This window comes from Molossus molossus, unplaced genomic scaffold (assembly GCF_014108415.1).
Source record: "Molossus molossus isolate mMolMol1 unplaced genomic scaffold, mMolMol1.p scaffold_m16_p_18, whole genome shotgun sequence".
Classification (NCBI taxonomy): domain Eukaryota; kingdom Metazoa; phylum Chordata; class Mammalia; order Chiroptera; family Molossidae; genus Molossus; species Molossus molossus.
This window is the reverse complement of record NW_023425353.1, coordinates 19,691,443-19,704,893: the sequence shown is the minus strand read 5'-3', so window position 1 is coordinate 19,704,893 and position 13,451 is coordinate 19,691,443. Positions and strand designations below refer to the sequence as shown.

The 13,451-nt window shown below is 52.9% G+C and overlaps 1 protein-coding gene across 1 annotated transcript in view; it reads left to right on the top strand.

Moving 5' to 3' along the window:
• The window catches only part of CACNA1D (calcium voltage-gated channel subunit alpha1 D), a 146,018-nt gene that overhangs the window by 85,560 nt on the left and 47,007 nt on the right, over positions 1-13,451 (top strand). Inside the window, exons 22-25 of the mRNA XM_036266141.1 lie at positions 591-737; positions 2,390-2,591; positions 4,632-4,790; positions 6,130-6,240. Of these exons, the coding sequence (XP_036122034.1) occupies positions 591-737; positions 2,390-2,591; positions 4,632-4,790; positions 6,130-6,240 (619 nt within the window). The remainder of the gene's footprint in view (positions 1-590; positions 738-2,389; positions 2,592-4,631; positions 4,791-6,129; positions 6,241-13,451) is intronic.

Here is a 13,451-nt window from a genome sequence, read left to right as displayed (position 1 = left end):
GGTGGAGGGCGCCCCCTGGGGTTGAGCTGCATAGCAGCAGAGTGAAGACACCTGCCCTTTCCTCTGTAAGCCTCTACGTCCTCGTCTGTAAAATAAAGACGCTGGGCTCTGTCCAGAAACTAAGTTCTATGAGAACTAGTGTGTGCCAGAAATTATAGGAAAAAACCTGGGAATATTGTTCATGTAAAGAGAAGGAATTTGATCAAAATCAAAATGCAGATAAGAGGCTACCTGGGCTTGTTCCCAGAGCTTACAGAATTCTCCACGGCCAAAACTTTTGATTCTTCAGTGTACACTTTGAGCCCATTCCAGGGGAGAGATGCTCATTGTCCGGTCGTTTTCCTGTGTAATCGGCCTACGCAGGTGTCTGCCTCGTTGCTCTGGAGGAGACTCATTAAACTAGTAGTTACTTGGCGGTTGTGTGAACCGGAGGGGATTGAATGCAGGGCAGGAGAAACACAGATGGTGCGGTGCTGGATCCGTGGGCCGGCTGGTGGACTGAGCCTGTCTGTGCCTGGAGGTAGGGGGTGGGGCAGCTGTGACCGCTTCCCTGTCAGGCCAAGGTGACCCACCTTTCTTTTCTTCTCTAGGGGACTTTTCATTCTCTACAAGGATGGGGATGTTGATAACCCTGTGGTCCGTGAGAGGATCTGGCAGAACAGCGATTTCAACTTTGACAATGTCCTTTCTGCTATGATGGCACTTTTCACGGTCTCCACGTTTGAGGGCTGGCCTGAGTAAGTACAGCGAGCGAGCGAGCGTCTTTGAGAGGCTCCTCCTCGCTTCGGGGTCCCCTGGGCTGATCAGCTCTCCTGACGTGACTTCTGCTCTTCTCCCCAGTTGCAGGCCTCGCCTGTGACTTTTAAACTTTGGGCCAATTATCAGTCACTTCTTGGCGCACAGGGCTCCTCTGTCTGATTAGGCCAAGGGTTAACCCCTGGTCAGCCGACAGGACTCTTTGGGAAGCAGGGGGAGGGGCATAGCTCTCAGCCTGGGGGCTCATCTCAGCTAGCTCCTGGGGAGCATCTTTGGATGGGAATGGGGAGTCCCCAGAGGCATTTTTCATGCCAACTCCCATTAGTAGCCATGTCAGGAAAGCTGCCTTTACACTAAGGGTCTTGATAGTACCAAACCATTCATTCATTCATTCATTCGTTTGTTCGTTCGTTGGTTGGTTCGTTCATTCCTAGTACTAATATGTGCCAGGCGTGAGTGGCTGCCATTGTGCCAGGTCTTTCACTGAGGCACCCACTTTATCATGAAATGTGCTTTTGACACCAGCTCCACGAAACATGCTGTTCGGCATCATGGAAGAAATGGTTGCCTTGGCATGGTTCCTCCCTTCAAAGCCCAAATTCAATTAGTGTGGCAGGTGATCAAACCAGGTAGGAGAGTCTGCTGTGTCCGAGATGCGCAGAATAGGGCCCTGAAGAAGGGCTAGGATTTTGATGGGCAGAGTAAACAAAGCAGAAAGAAGGCAGGAGGTGGAATACAGAAGGAGCCTCTTGTACCTTTGTTACTCTCGGCTCTCGGACGCCCCACCCCACCTCTAGCTCCTGCCACCAGAGCACAGAGGGTAGATGGAGTCCCGAATGTCAAGTTCCCACAGAGGAACTGCAGACGGTGTCAAGTTCCTTTCCTGTTTGGAGGTTTTGCGTCTTAGGTTCTGAATACTGTGCTTTAGTGAATCAGGGTGCCAGCTGAGGGGACAGGAACAAATTTGGGACATGGGACCCTGGAGCTGGGCTCAATTCCCAGTTCTGCCCCCAAAGAGTGTGACCTTGGTCACTTAGATCCCTCCCTGAACTTCCATAAGATGGGGTACAGTGCTGTCTGCCTTTCAGATGGATGCCAAGGTGGATAGCACAGGGTACCCGGGCGGGGGCGGGGGGGGGTGCCCTGGAAGTGTTGATTCGGCCTCAGAATGGGGCTGCATTTAACTTGGGGATTTTGTAGTAATTTCACCTCTTCCTGCTGAGTCCTGCTGGGCTTATATTTAATCGAGTGTGTATTTCAGTTCGGGGAAGTTCTCTGAGTTTTTTAGAAATTCATGGTTACTTGCTGTTGTCTTTGCCAGTGTACTGTAGAGTTTTCAGTTCAGCCAGTGTCTACACGAGACAGTCTTCCTCTCTCCTACCTCTGAGTAGGAAGGAACATTATTGAATATTTGAGAAATCTTTAGTTTTTCAGCCCTCAAAACATCAATCACAAATATATCCCAGGTGCTGGGCTGACTGTGCCTCGGAGACCTGCCTGTGCCTAGGGGCCTTGGGAGGGGCTCCAGCGAGGGTTCTGACGGTCCGTGCCCATGTGGCGTTCAGAAGAGGGACACACCTGGGAAGGCGCTGGGGCTGGGCTGCCTGGGCTGAGCGGGGTTTCTGTTCTCCAGGTTGCTATACAAGGCCATCGACTCGAACGGAGAGAACGTCGGCCCCATCTACAACTACCGCGTGGAGATCTCCATCTTCTTCATCATCTACATCATCATCGTCGCTTTCTTCATGATGAACATCTTCGTGGGTTTCGTCATCGTCACCTTCCAGGAACAGGGAGAAAAAGAGTATAAGAACTGTGAGCTGGACAAAAATCAGGTTAAAGTCACACACTGTTTGGGCTTCCGTCCCTTGAGCAGGAGAGGAATTGCTTCTCTGTCGATGGTCTCCCTACGCACAGAGAACGGTGCCACCTGTTCTGTCCCTGGTGTTTGGGCCCTGCTCAGAGCACACCCCCAGCCAGTATGAGTCATTGCTGCTGAAACTTAGGTTCCCAGATACAGATTTGGCTTTGTGATTGTGGAATCCACCCCCAGACCTGTAGCTGAGGTCAGAGAGGTGCTTGGGCCACTGTCTGTGGTCGTGACCCACCAGTGACAGCTCTTAATTTTGTAGGGTGGTGTGGCCGGGGGCCAGAAAGCACCCAGTGATGCCCCCAGAGTTCCTAATGACAGACAGTCTTCTATCTCCTCACCCTTGGCACTAGTGGCGTTTTAGGCCAGATGGTTCTTGTGCTTTGTGGGATATTTGTCAGCATCCCTCTACTCCCTACATTCCAGTAGCATGCCCTGACCCCCCACCCAAACACTACTTTTGGTGAGAACCAAAAACATCTCCAGATGTTGCCAAATGTCCCCTGGTTGAGAACCCCTGACTTAAAAGGAAGTACGCTATCACACCACAGAAAAGTCACTAGCTTGAAACTTGAGGCTCAGACTGCACTGGGACCAGTCTGTCTCTAGCACCATGTCTCAGCCGACAGAGCGGGGCTTCGCTCTGACTGGCGATGCGCGGGGGCCAAGCAGCCTGCACTCTGGTCCTGTCTGCCTGCACCGGCCCTGGGACTGAGCACGTCCCGAGCCTGTCTGGGTTTGCTTGCTGCTTTATCTCTAAATTGAGGGCATTCAGGAGCTGCTCTTTGAGATCCCTTTCAGCCTCGAAAGATTGTGAGATTGAGGTTCTGCTCGGGGAGTTTCCCCCAGGTCCTCTATCAGTAGCATCTCGGTTTGATGATGACAGAGTGAACAAGAATGATCTGCCAGCCTGGGCTTCCTGGGGGAAGTGGCTGTGGCAAGGCCATCTGTCTGTCTGGGGCTGCGGCCATACCCCGTGGAGAGAACGTGAGGGCAGTGCTGGCTCGGTTTCTAGAAAGATGTTGCTTTGAGTTGTGAGGATATCTCTGCAGAGTCTACTGGGGCCAGTCAGAGGGAGACCTGGCCCAGCTCTTCACCCCCATCAAGGAGGAAGAGTGTTGTGGCCAGGCCCAGGCCAGCCAGGCAGCACCAGAGCTGAGATGATGTCACCACCCGAGGTCCAGAACAGGCTCGGATCGGTGGCCCCTGGAGTCAGCGTCTGAGGTCACAGCAGGGCCTGGGCCTGGACAACAGGGAGCTTGTCTGAAGTCAGAACCCAGAGTCAGGCAGAAGAACAGGAGCAGGTCTGGGTCTAGGCACCAACAGGGCCTGCTGCCGAGCTGGCAGGCTGGAGGCTCCCTCTGGGCTTGCTGCAAAGGTGGACCAGTGTCAGCCCCACAGTGAGTGGGGAGGGGAGTGCGCTGGCATCATGACAAACCTGCAGGTCTGAGAACTCAAGCTCCTGAGCCTCAGACACTCCCAGATGACACGCAGCTAGCTCACCATTAGCCGCTCCCGAGAGGTGACTCCCTGGGGTCCATCCTGGAGCAGCCATGGGGCTCCAGCCTCAGGCAGGGAACCCAGCCCCTCAGGTTCTGGAGGGTGTCTGTGCCTCTCGGGACATGGTTTCCTTTCCCGGAGGACAGGTGGGCAGGAGAAGTGCAGACGCAGTCCACTGCGCAGCGGAGGGGCAGGGAGAAGGGGCAAGGCCTCACGTCCCTGCTGTGCACCCTGAGGGGCACTCACAGCTGTGGACTCCGTGTCGCAATAAGTAAAATGGAAGCAGATGGGGGGATCTGGGAGGATCAGAAGAGGTGATGGGGCTGGGGGCCCTTTGTCCCTGATACGGAGTGATGCCCATGGGGTTGCCTCGTAGTCCCCCCCGCCCCCCCCGCCCCGGTCCCTCCCAGTGGGTCCTGCACGGGCTCTTTCAGAGCAGCTGAGAGCTGCGTCCTCTTTCTGTAGACGTGCTCAGGACCCTCCTTGTTCTTTTCTGCCGTTGCAGCGTCAGTGTGTTGAATACGCCTTGAAAGCACGTCCCTTGCGGAGATACATCCCCAAAAACCCCTACCAGTATAAGTTCTGGTACGTGGTGAACTCCTCGCCTTTCGAATACGTGATGTTTGTCCTCATCATGCTCAACACGCTCTGCTTGGCCATGCAGGTAAAGATGGAGACACACGGGGATGGGGATCATGCCTGGGCCTTCTGCACAGTCCCGTGCCCCAGATTTGAGTCTGGGAGGCCAGCCCCTCAAAGGAGATGATTTGATTTTTCTAATGAGTTGGGGCTGCAGTTAGGTCAGAGTCCCATTCTTGGCTAACAGTCATCACAGTAGGCGTTTAAGATGGTTCTTTTGTTTGAGACATTGTATTGCGTGACCATAGGTAACATTTCCACGGAGCTGGGGTCCCCTGTGACCAGGGATTTGGACAGACCGGCATTCCAGTCCTGACTTGACTCCTCACCAGCAGGGCAGCCTGGGGCAGTGATTTACATCCTGAGACTGGTTTCTTTATTGGCATAGTGGGAGGTCCGTCGTACCTGCCTCAGATGTGCCGTTTATGCTGGACAGTTTGTGCCAGGCACTTTGCTCTGGGCCTGTCACAGAGTAGCACCCCAAGTTGAAAACATGTAAGTCGCACTCCTGTCCTCGAGGGGCTCTCGGTGTGCAGCGGGGAATTTCCCGCTCATGGAGCATTGAGTTTCACCTGCATTACAGATGTTCTCTGCTCACGCTGGGGACGTGGAGTACAACTCACTTCCGCTGGCCATGCTGGATCACAGTATGGTAACAGTGTGACTTTTAATGTAACTCTGTATTTAATATAAACACTGTAACTAATAGAATGAACAGTTAGCCTCTCCAGCACTTCATCGTCTGATTGCACTAGGATAAGAAGCAGAGACCGAGGTCTCGGTTCAGTTCACACTGACTTTAAGAACCTGAGCAAACCAACTCCCAAATGCGACCTGGAAAACGGGGCTAAAGACAGCCAACAGTGCATTTTCTAGCACTTTCTTTAAACGTAAGAGTTTTTTATGCATGAGAAGGATCACACACTGATGCAGGAGAAAGTGGGAAGTCAAGATAATACTGCCTTTTATTGAACATAGAAATAACTGGCATGAAGTTCATCTGGAACCAATTCCTACCTTTACTCAGACCTCTGGGTGGGTTCTGCACTGTGCCTGCCTGGGTCGTGGCCCTGAGTATAAACCCTGCCAGAAGGCGGGGTGGGTTTCTTTTATCCCGAGCAGAGGAAATTGATGTCTGTCCCCTTCATTATCCAGTCCTCCTCACCTTGTCAAGGCCCCCTGCACTTTGTGGGGAGGGTTTGTGACCTCGCAGTGCCGGTGGAATCACTGAGGGAAGGTGCTGGACTGTGGAGGTCACCTCTGCGTCGGCATATAGGAGGGACATCTGAGGGAGTGGAGGGCTGGGGAGCCTCCCTTTGTGAGTCTGGACGGGGCCTCTGAGAACTGTGCCCCTCTGTCCACAGCACTACGAGCAGTCCAAGATGTTCAATGATGCCATGGACATTCTGAACATGGTCTTCACGGGGGTGTTCACCGTTGAGATGGTTTTGAAAGTCATTGCATTTAAACCCAAGGTGAGTTGCTGAAACCATTTTTCAGAGGCTGTTGCTGAATCACCCCAGAGAAGCACCCGCTTCCTGTTAGTCTCGTTACTGAATTATGCTGAATTGTTCTGGCCGCTAACTGGGTTATCACCTGAGATCATTACAATCTGATTAGGGCTTCTCTATACACGTGGGAAAATAAATCTGCAAAAACAAAGCCTCATAAAAACAATTCTGAGAAAAAGAAGGGAGGAGAGAATTGGGAATGGGTAGAATGGAGATTGTTTTAAACCTGATTTTCAGTGTCTAGAAGAGCTCGCGTCTGGCTGTCTCGGAGAGACTTGTTTCGTTACTGGAACACTAATTGTTTTAACACAGCCCATCAGAAAGAATTCGGCCCTGGTTTTACTTCTGGGTTTCTGAGATGAAGACTTTCGTTGTATTTGTTCTTGCCCAACAACCCCCTTTTCACTTCCTATGGAAAGGCCTATCAGCTGCACCCCTCTCGTAGCCTTACTATTTTTGTTTATTTACTTTAGAAAAATCTTCCCTTTAAGACAAAATGAGACATGAAATGTGCTGAACTGTGTTGGACAATTCAGCATGTTGTGTCTCCTCGGGGTGTGGTATAAGAGGCAGATAGGGCAGTGTTGAAGAACACGCACAGTTCTGGGTTCAACATCCACTCTCCACCAGCTCATCCAACAAGTTCCTCACCTGCTCTGTGCTTCAGTGGACTCATCTGTAAAGTGAAGACATAATGGCCCCATTTCAGAGGGTGCTGTGCGGAGTCAGGAATCGCTAGGTGTGCCACGCTTAGGAGAGTGCTTGGCCAGCACTGCCGGGCTTGGGCATGGCAGTACTGTTACCATGACCACCACCATCTTCACCGACAATGCTCCCTTGTTCCAAAACCCTAGGCAGAGGAGCAAACCCTGACTGAGCTATGGGGCATCTGGCCCTCAGATGCTTTTCCAGCAAAGCCGCAAATGGTCAGAGGTAGAGACTGGCAAGTTCAGTGACCCAGTCAGTGGTTTATCTGTGGGTAAGGTCTCTGGCGAGGCTGATTTAAGGCTTGGATTATGAAATGATTTTACGTACTCCGTATTTACATCGAATTCTAATTCAAAACTGTTCCTTTCTTTAATTTGAATTAATTTCTATGCCATCTTTATCAGCTCTTTGTGGACCCAAAAGAAAGGACACTTGTAAGTGACCAGTGGGGTGATTGCAGTGGGGTCAGATTGGGCACTTGATGCATGGCCAGGTGTTATTACTGTGACTTGTCCATATCTACACACACAAACATTTCCTCCTCCTCCAAATTCATCTCCATTTCCTTTGGAAATTCTGGTTTGCTTCCCTCTCACTTTTACTTTTTTGAATAATATTTGTCTGGACTGATGGAAAAGTTTGCAAAGTAACAACATCAAAAGTATTTGAGAAATGCCACACGGACGTATCTGGAGCGTTTTCTAGACCCCCTTACCACGCCTCCCCTTGCCGGGGATTACGCTCCCAGGTTTCTAAAAGCTGGTTGGTTCCAGGCTGAAGAGAAGGCCCACTTGCCCATGGCATGTGTGTGTGTATGTTTGTGTGTACGCAGGTGTGTGCATGAGTATGTGTGTGAGCATGCGTGCATGAATGTGTGTGTGAGTGTGTATGCATGTGAGTGAGCATGTATGTGTTAGTGTGTGAGTGTGTGCATGAATGTGTGTGTGAGTGAGCATATGTGCATGAATATGTGTATGTGCATGTGTGAGTGAGCATGTTGAGTGTATGTGTTAGTGTGTGCATGTGTGTGTGCATGAATGGTTGTGTGTGAGTGTGAGTGAGCGTGCATCTGTAGCATGCTGTTGCATCAATGGCTCGTTGCACACTGCTCTGCTCAGTAAACTGCTGATACCAAGCCTGGGTGTGGGGGAGTTCAGTGCCTATTAACAGACTGGAGATACTAAGGGAAAATTTATAATCAGTACTGATCAACCAGAGTTTTAAAATGAGTGATTTCCGCTAAAAATTGTGCTGCTTTGTAGTTTTACTTGGTAAGATGTTTTCATAGCATAAGACAACTTCAGATTACAGTTGAGAAATTCTGTACCAGCAATATCGGCCTCTGTGTGCTTGGGGAGCTGCTGTGGCATTCCCAAGGCCCGGGGAGAGGATTTGATGTTGCTTTGGGCCTGGAGAGCAGGGGGAAGCCTGCACCGGATGGAGGCAGGCCCCCCAGAGCGCTCCCCGGCTGATCTGGCCTTCCCTTCCTTGTTAAGCACAGTCCCCAGGAGCAGGCGTTCACAGGCGTGAGGGCCTCCCTCCCGTCGGGCTGTGTCGGCTCAGGGACCACTGTGTAGAAGCTGCGGAGGGAAGATTCTTTGAGGAGATGGCCATGTTGCGGGGAAACCTGGCCCATCAGTCTCACCTTAGGAAAGTCTTTGTGTCCTGCGAGGAGCTTTGTAACCGGATCTCTTGGACCGGGAGACTCCAGTGAGGGCCACACCGACTCAGAGAACTTCAGCTTCTCCTTCAGGAGAGCCTGGGTCGCAGCTGTTTTGTCATTCAAAGCCCTTCCTGGTAGGCGAGCAGGTGTTGTAGGAGGAAGGGTTCAAGCAAATCATGACCCTGGGAACGTCTTCTATATTCAAGAGCCAGGCAGAGAACTGGGGCCTCCCGAGAGGGAGCACGTTTAGAGGGATGTGGTCCTTGGACTCGCGAGGGGAGGTGGCCCGGCCTCCACAGCAGGGCTGGAGTTTCCCGGGGGAAGCGGGCCACCGTGTGGGAAGGGCTGTCCGTCAGAACCCGAGGATCTGGGCAGCTCGTTCCAGGGTGCTGGGGGAACTTTTAACACAGGCGATCCCTAACTGTTTCCCGGGGCCCTGACCTCTTTTCCCTTAATTGTCAACTAAAAAAATGCAACAGCCAACACAACAACAGCTGTCCAGTATGACTGAATCAAAATTATAGTTATTTTTTATCAGATCGGCCAAAAATATATTTTTTGGTGTGCTGCAGAATTTTAGTAATTAGTTCAAGCGTGCCACGAGATGGAAAAGGTTGAAATGTGGCTGGGTTTGGGCAAAGCAAGCAGGCTGTTACGTGGGTCGTATCAGCTCTCCAGGGAGACCCACCTGCCAGGCACTGACACCCGTACTTCAGGCTGTGCTTTCCACTTGGAGTTGCCTGCGCAGCCCTAGGGCTTTGAGTAAGAGGCGAGCCCCGTTCCCCTGGCCTTGCCCTCCGGTCCTCCTGGGGAGGCCACTGGAATTCTCTGGTGGATTCTCTCGGTCCAGAGAGGGAGACGAGGGAGACGAGGAAGACGCCTTTTCCAAAGTACCGGCTCCCGCAGGTGGGAAGAATACTTCTGATTGATCTGAGGGTCCCTCTTTGTGCTTCTAGATGTCACCCGCCTGGTGTTTGGTCCAGGACATGTTTGAGCCAGGTTACCTGCCCTGGTTGTGGGCGTATCCCCAGAGGGCCACACTTTGTTCCCAAATCGTAGGCCATAAAGTATTTTGATCTTGCTTCTACTTCAAAAGTAATTTACATGCCCGGCCCCTTGGGCTTGGCAAAAGTCGAGGGTAGTCACGTTTGGGGAAAGGAGAGTTCGGTGCTGCCCAGTCCTTCTGTGCAGAGCTGGTGCCCAGCAGTCCCTGCCCAGGGTCCCCAGCAGGACTCGGACGTGTTAAGAAAACCTTGGCAATCCTCCTAGAGGACATCTCTCCTGGGAAGAACACTCAACACTGCCTTCTCAGTTCTTCAGTGATCACATATAATGTAGGTGATTTAATGCCAAATAGCTTCCTCTCGTTAGCTAGAACTCTGTGTCAGACTTTTCCATGGGCTCAGTGTGTTCTTTTAATGTTGGGGTTTCTCAGAACTGTCACCAGGTCCCCTTCTCACCTGCTAAAATGGGTACCTGTCCAGGGCTTCAGTGACCACTTCCATATCACCCCAATCTCGACTGCCCTCCTCTTGCTGGGTCACCCTGACTGCTACATCGTCTCGCTGCCTCTGGCCTCAGCCCCTCTCCCTTCCTCCTCCTCCTACTCCCTTTGTAAGCCCCAAGCTGACTGTGCCTCTCTTCCAACGAAATTCTGGTACCGGCCACCTGGTGCGTGAGCAACGGAACTTCCGTAGTCTGATGTCCAAGCCTTCCATCAAGCCTGGGCTCGGTTCCGTTGCGGCCTCATTTCCAGCCACACTCTCCCTGTCATTCCTTCCCCCCACCCACCTGCGACTGTTAACCTGCCGGACCTTTCCAGGGCACGTGCTTCTGCCCGTCATCCTGTAGCCTGTCTGAAATGCTGGCTCCTCTGTGGCACCACCCTGCCCACCCAGCCGGAGCCAGTCTCCCCACGCACTGTGTTGTTGGGACTTAGGGTGTGTTGGCCTCCTCATTGCCACTTGACGTCTCTGTCTCCCCCAGCTGATGTCACAGGCGGGGTCTGCCTTATCTCACACAATGCCTGCTGCACCCCGGTGGTTCCGTGAAGACCAGGAATGAAGAGAGGAATCGCTGGACGAGCCTATAGGGATACCCTCTGGGCATAAGCGGATACCTGGTTTTCTGTCACAGGGTATTTGGGCAGAGCAGAGCCGCCAAACATGAATATGTTTCCTGTACACCCTCACTCGACCTTGGGGAAGGCTTATGCTAGTTAGAAAGCTACCAGCTACCGTTTCTACAAAAAGTTGGCACAATGGGTCATACGTGGAGTCAAATGCTGCCCTGGCAGAAACTGGGAAGTGATCTGGCTGCCATGGTCAACAGCGGAAGCAGGTCATTTGTAAAAGGTTCTTCAGAGCTGCAGGTGAGAGAGACTCCAGGCAGCAAAAAGACCCTGGACTTGGGCTGCTTTGCCTCTTCCCCACAGGTGGCCATTCCACAAGCATTCTCCTACATTGTGCCAAGTCTGTGCCACCTCCCGGCCGGAGAGCTGGGCCCCTCTTCAGGACCCCACGTTTGGGCGGGAGACAGACATTAACTGGTAGTCAGAATAGAATTCTTGGACCCAGTGGAGCTGCCTGGCGCCAAGGTCCCCCTCAGTCTGGTTTATGATTGTGAATGTCTGGAGGAGTCAGAATTGTTTCCGGGTCATAGATGTTATCTCAGGGGGCTGATTTGCTTGGTCTTTTCAAGCAGGTGGGGCTGGACAAAAAAATAATATAAAGGCTGACTCTGGCTGGGCTGGTAGGGGCTGCTGGTTCCCCTTGAGGAGCCCTGGCCTCAAAATTCAGCTGTGGGAGAATGTGACATCAGTGGCCAAGAGAGATGGAGATGGGCCCTCTATAGGAAGTCATGTCTAATTTTCTGGTTACACTAGACTTTGGCGGGAAAAGGGTGGGGGATTGAGTCAGGCTCACCTGACGGTGATTTTATTACCAGGTGGACTAGACAGGGAAACAGGAGGTGGGAAGAAAGGGCGGGCTGGCGTTTTCTGCATCCCCTGGGCCTGCAGAGCCACCTGGTTGGAGCCTGTGATTCCGGCCCAGCTCCAGCTCCAGCGTCCTGTCGCCTGGGTTAGGGGTGTCAGCCTCTAGGGTTTCGTGAGTGTGAGGGATCCTCTGGAGAGACAGTTGATGAGATTGCCAAAAAGTTTCAGGCCCCCAAATGTCAGGCCCCCATCGTGCTGATTTAAGGGGATTTCATACAGCAGCGTGGGCCACAGTGGCCCTGCCGGGCATTGTTTGCTGGCTGATGGGAATGGTCCACAGGCAAGTACGGATCGTTCTGGCTGGCGAGAGAGGAGCTGTGTGGGAGGAAGTCCGAAGCAGTGGATGGGCTGCCCCGGCGCAGTGGGCGTGGCTTCGGGGAAGGGACGGACTGTGATGTGGGCGGCAGAGCGCCCCGGGCAGCGTGGCCAGGGGCCATCCGAGTGCCTGGACTGGAGAGGAGGGGGGACGCTTGGCCTTCTGTTCTGTGTGTGCACGGAGACCGAGCCGTTACAACCAAGGATGCCATTGAGGCCCCCATTCCTCCAGAGCAGAGGGGAAGGTTCACCACCCTCTCAGCGTCTGAGTTGCTGAGTCCCGAAGGAAAGGGCGGGCCCTGCCTCTCAGCACAGTCCGCCAAGGCTGCTCGTCACGCAGCCGACGTTACCCATTCACAGCTGTGCACATCATTGCAGAGACCTGTGTCCTTACAGCCTGGGGGCGCCCCCAGCAGCACCCAGAGCCCCACTGCTGCTGACGTTTCGGAGACTCCCCAGTGAAGGAAGCAGTGAGCTCCTTCTGCCCCGGCACCGCTCTGTGTGTCGTCTCTGACCACATGACTGGCGCGTTAGTAGCACTAGTCTAACCCTCAGCAGCCCATCCCTCCTCGGTTTTGCCGGCCAAGAACCACGCACCATAAGAAGAAAAGCTAGAAGGCGTAGGGTATGGCATTTCTTTATTTTTATTTTATTTTATTTTTTTATCCTCACCAGAGGACATTTTTCCATCTTTTGTTCAGATAGAGTGGGAGGGGGGGAGGACGAGAGAGAAACATCGACGTGAAAGGGACACATCGAGTGGCTGCCACCCGCACGACCAACCAGGGCTGGGGACAAACTGCAACCGAGGCACATGCCCTTAGCGGGAACCGAACCCGGGTGTCTCTGGACCTCAGGACGATGCTCCAACTGCAGAGCCAAACCGGCCAGGGCAGCATTTCTTAAGTAGACCGTCCCATGAGACGTGGACACACAGGTCCTCAGAGTCGGTGCAGGGGACGCCTTTCGCCTGCTTGTTCTAGGACTGAGGTAGGGGCTGGGAGGTGGCGGCCGACGGGGTAGCGTGGGACTGAGGCACTGTGAGTGCAGGAGGGGAGGAGAGAGGTCAAGAGTGGCTCAGGTCATGGCAGTTGGGTAGGAAAATCTCACTTGATCTAAGATGCAACTTCGTGAAAACCCAAGTCAGCAGTCAGTGCCCCGCATACGTGCACCTGGAGTGGTTAACAGCAGAATAAACGTGCCTGCTCCGCTGTGGCCGACACGTCGGCCTCTCCCGCTGTGTCACAGAGCTGGGCTCTGCGGGGCTTCCTCTGGCCTGCATTTGATCACAGGTTCATGGGACCTGACACTTCAAAGCACCTTCTGTTCTGGTTTTCTTGATCTAGCACGAAGCAGACCCAGTGGTGAGCATTCTCGGCCCCTTTTTTATATTGTTCAGATCTGAACTGTTATTTCCAAAACCTGTTCTGACTTTGTAAAAACACAGTGGATTTGCAGAGTCGCTGGCCTTGCAGCGTGGAGCCTCTGAGTGCA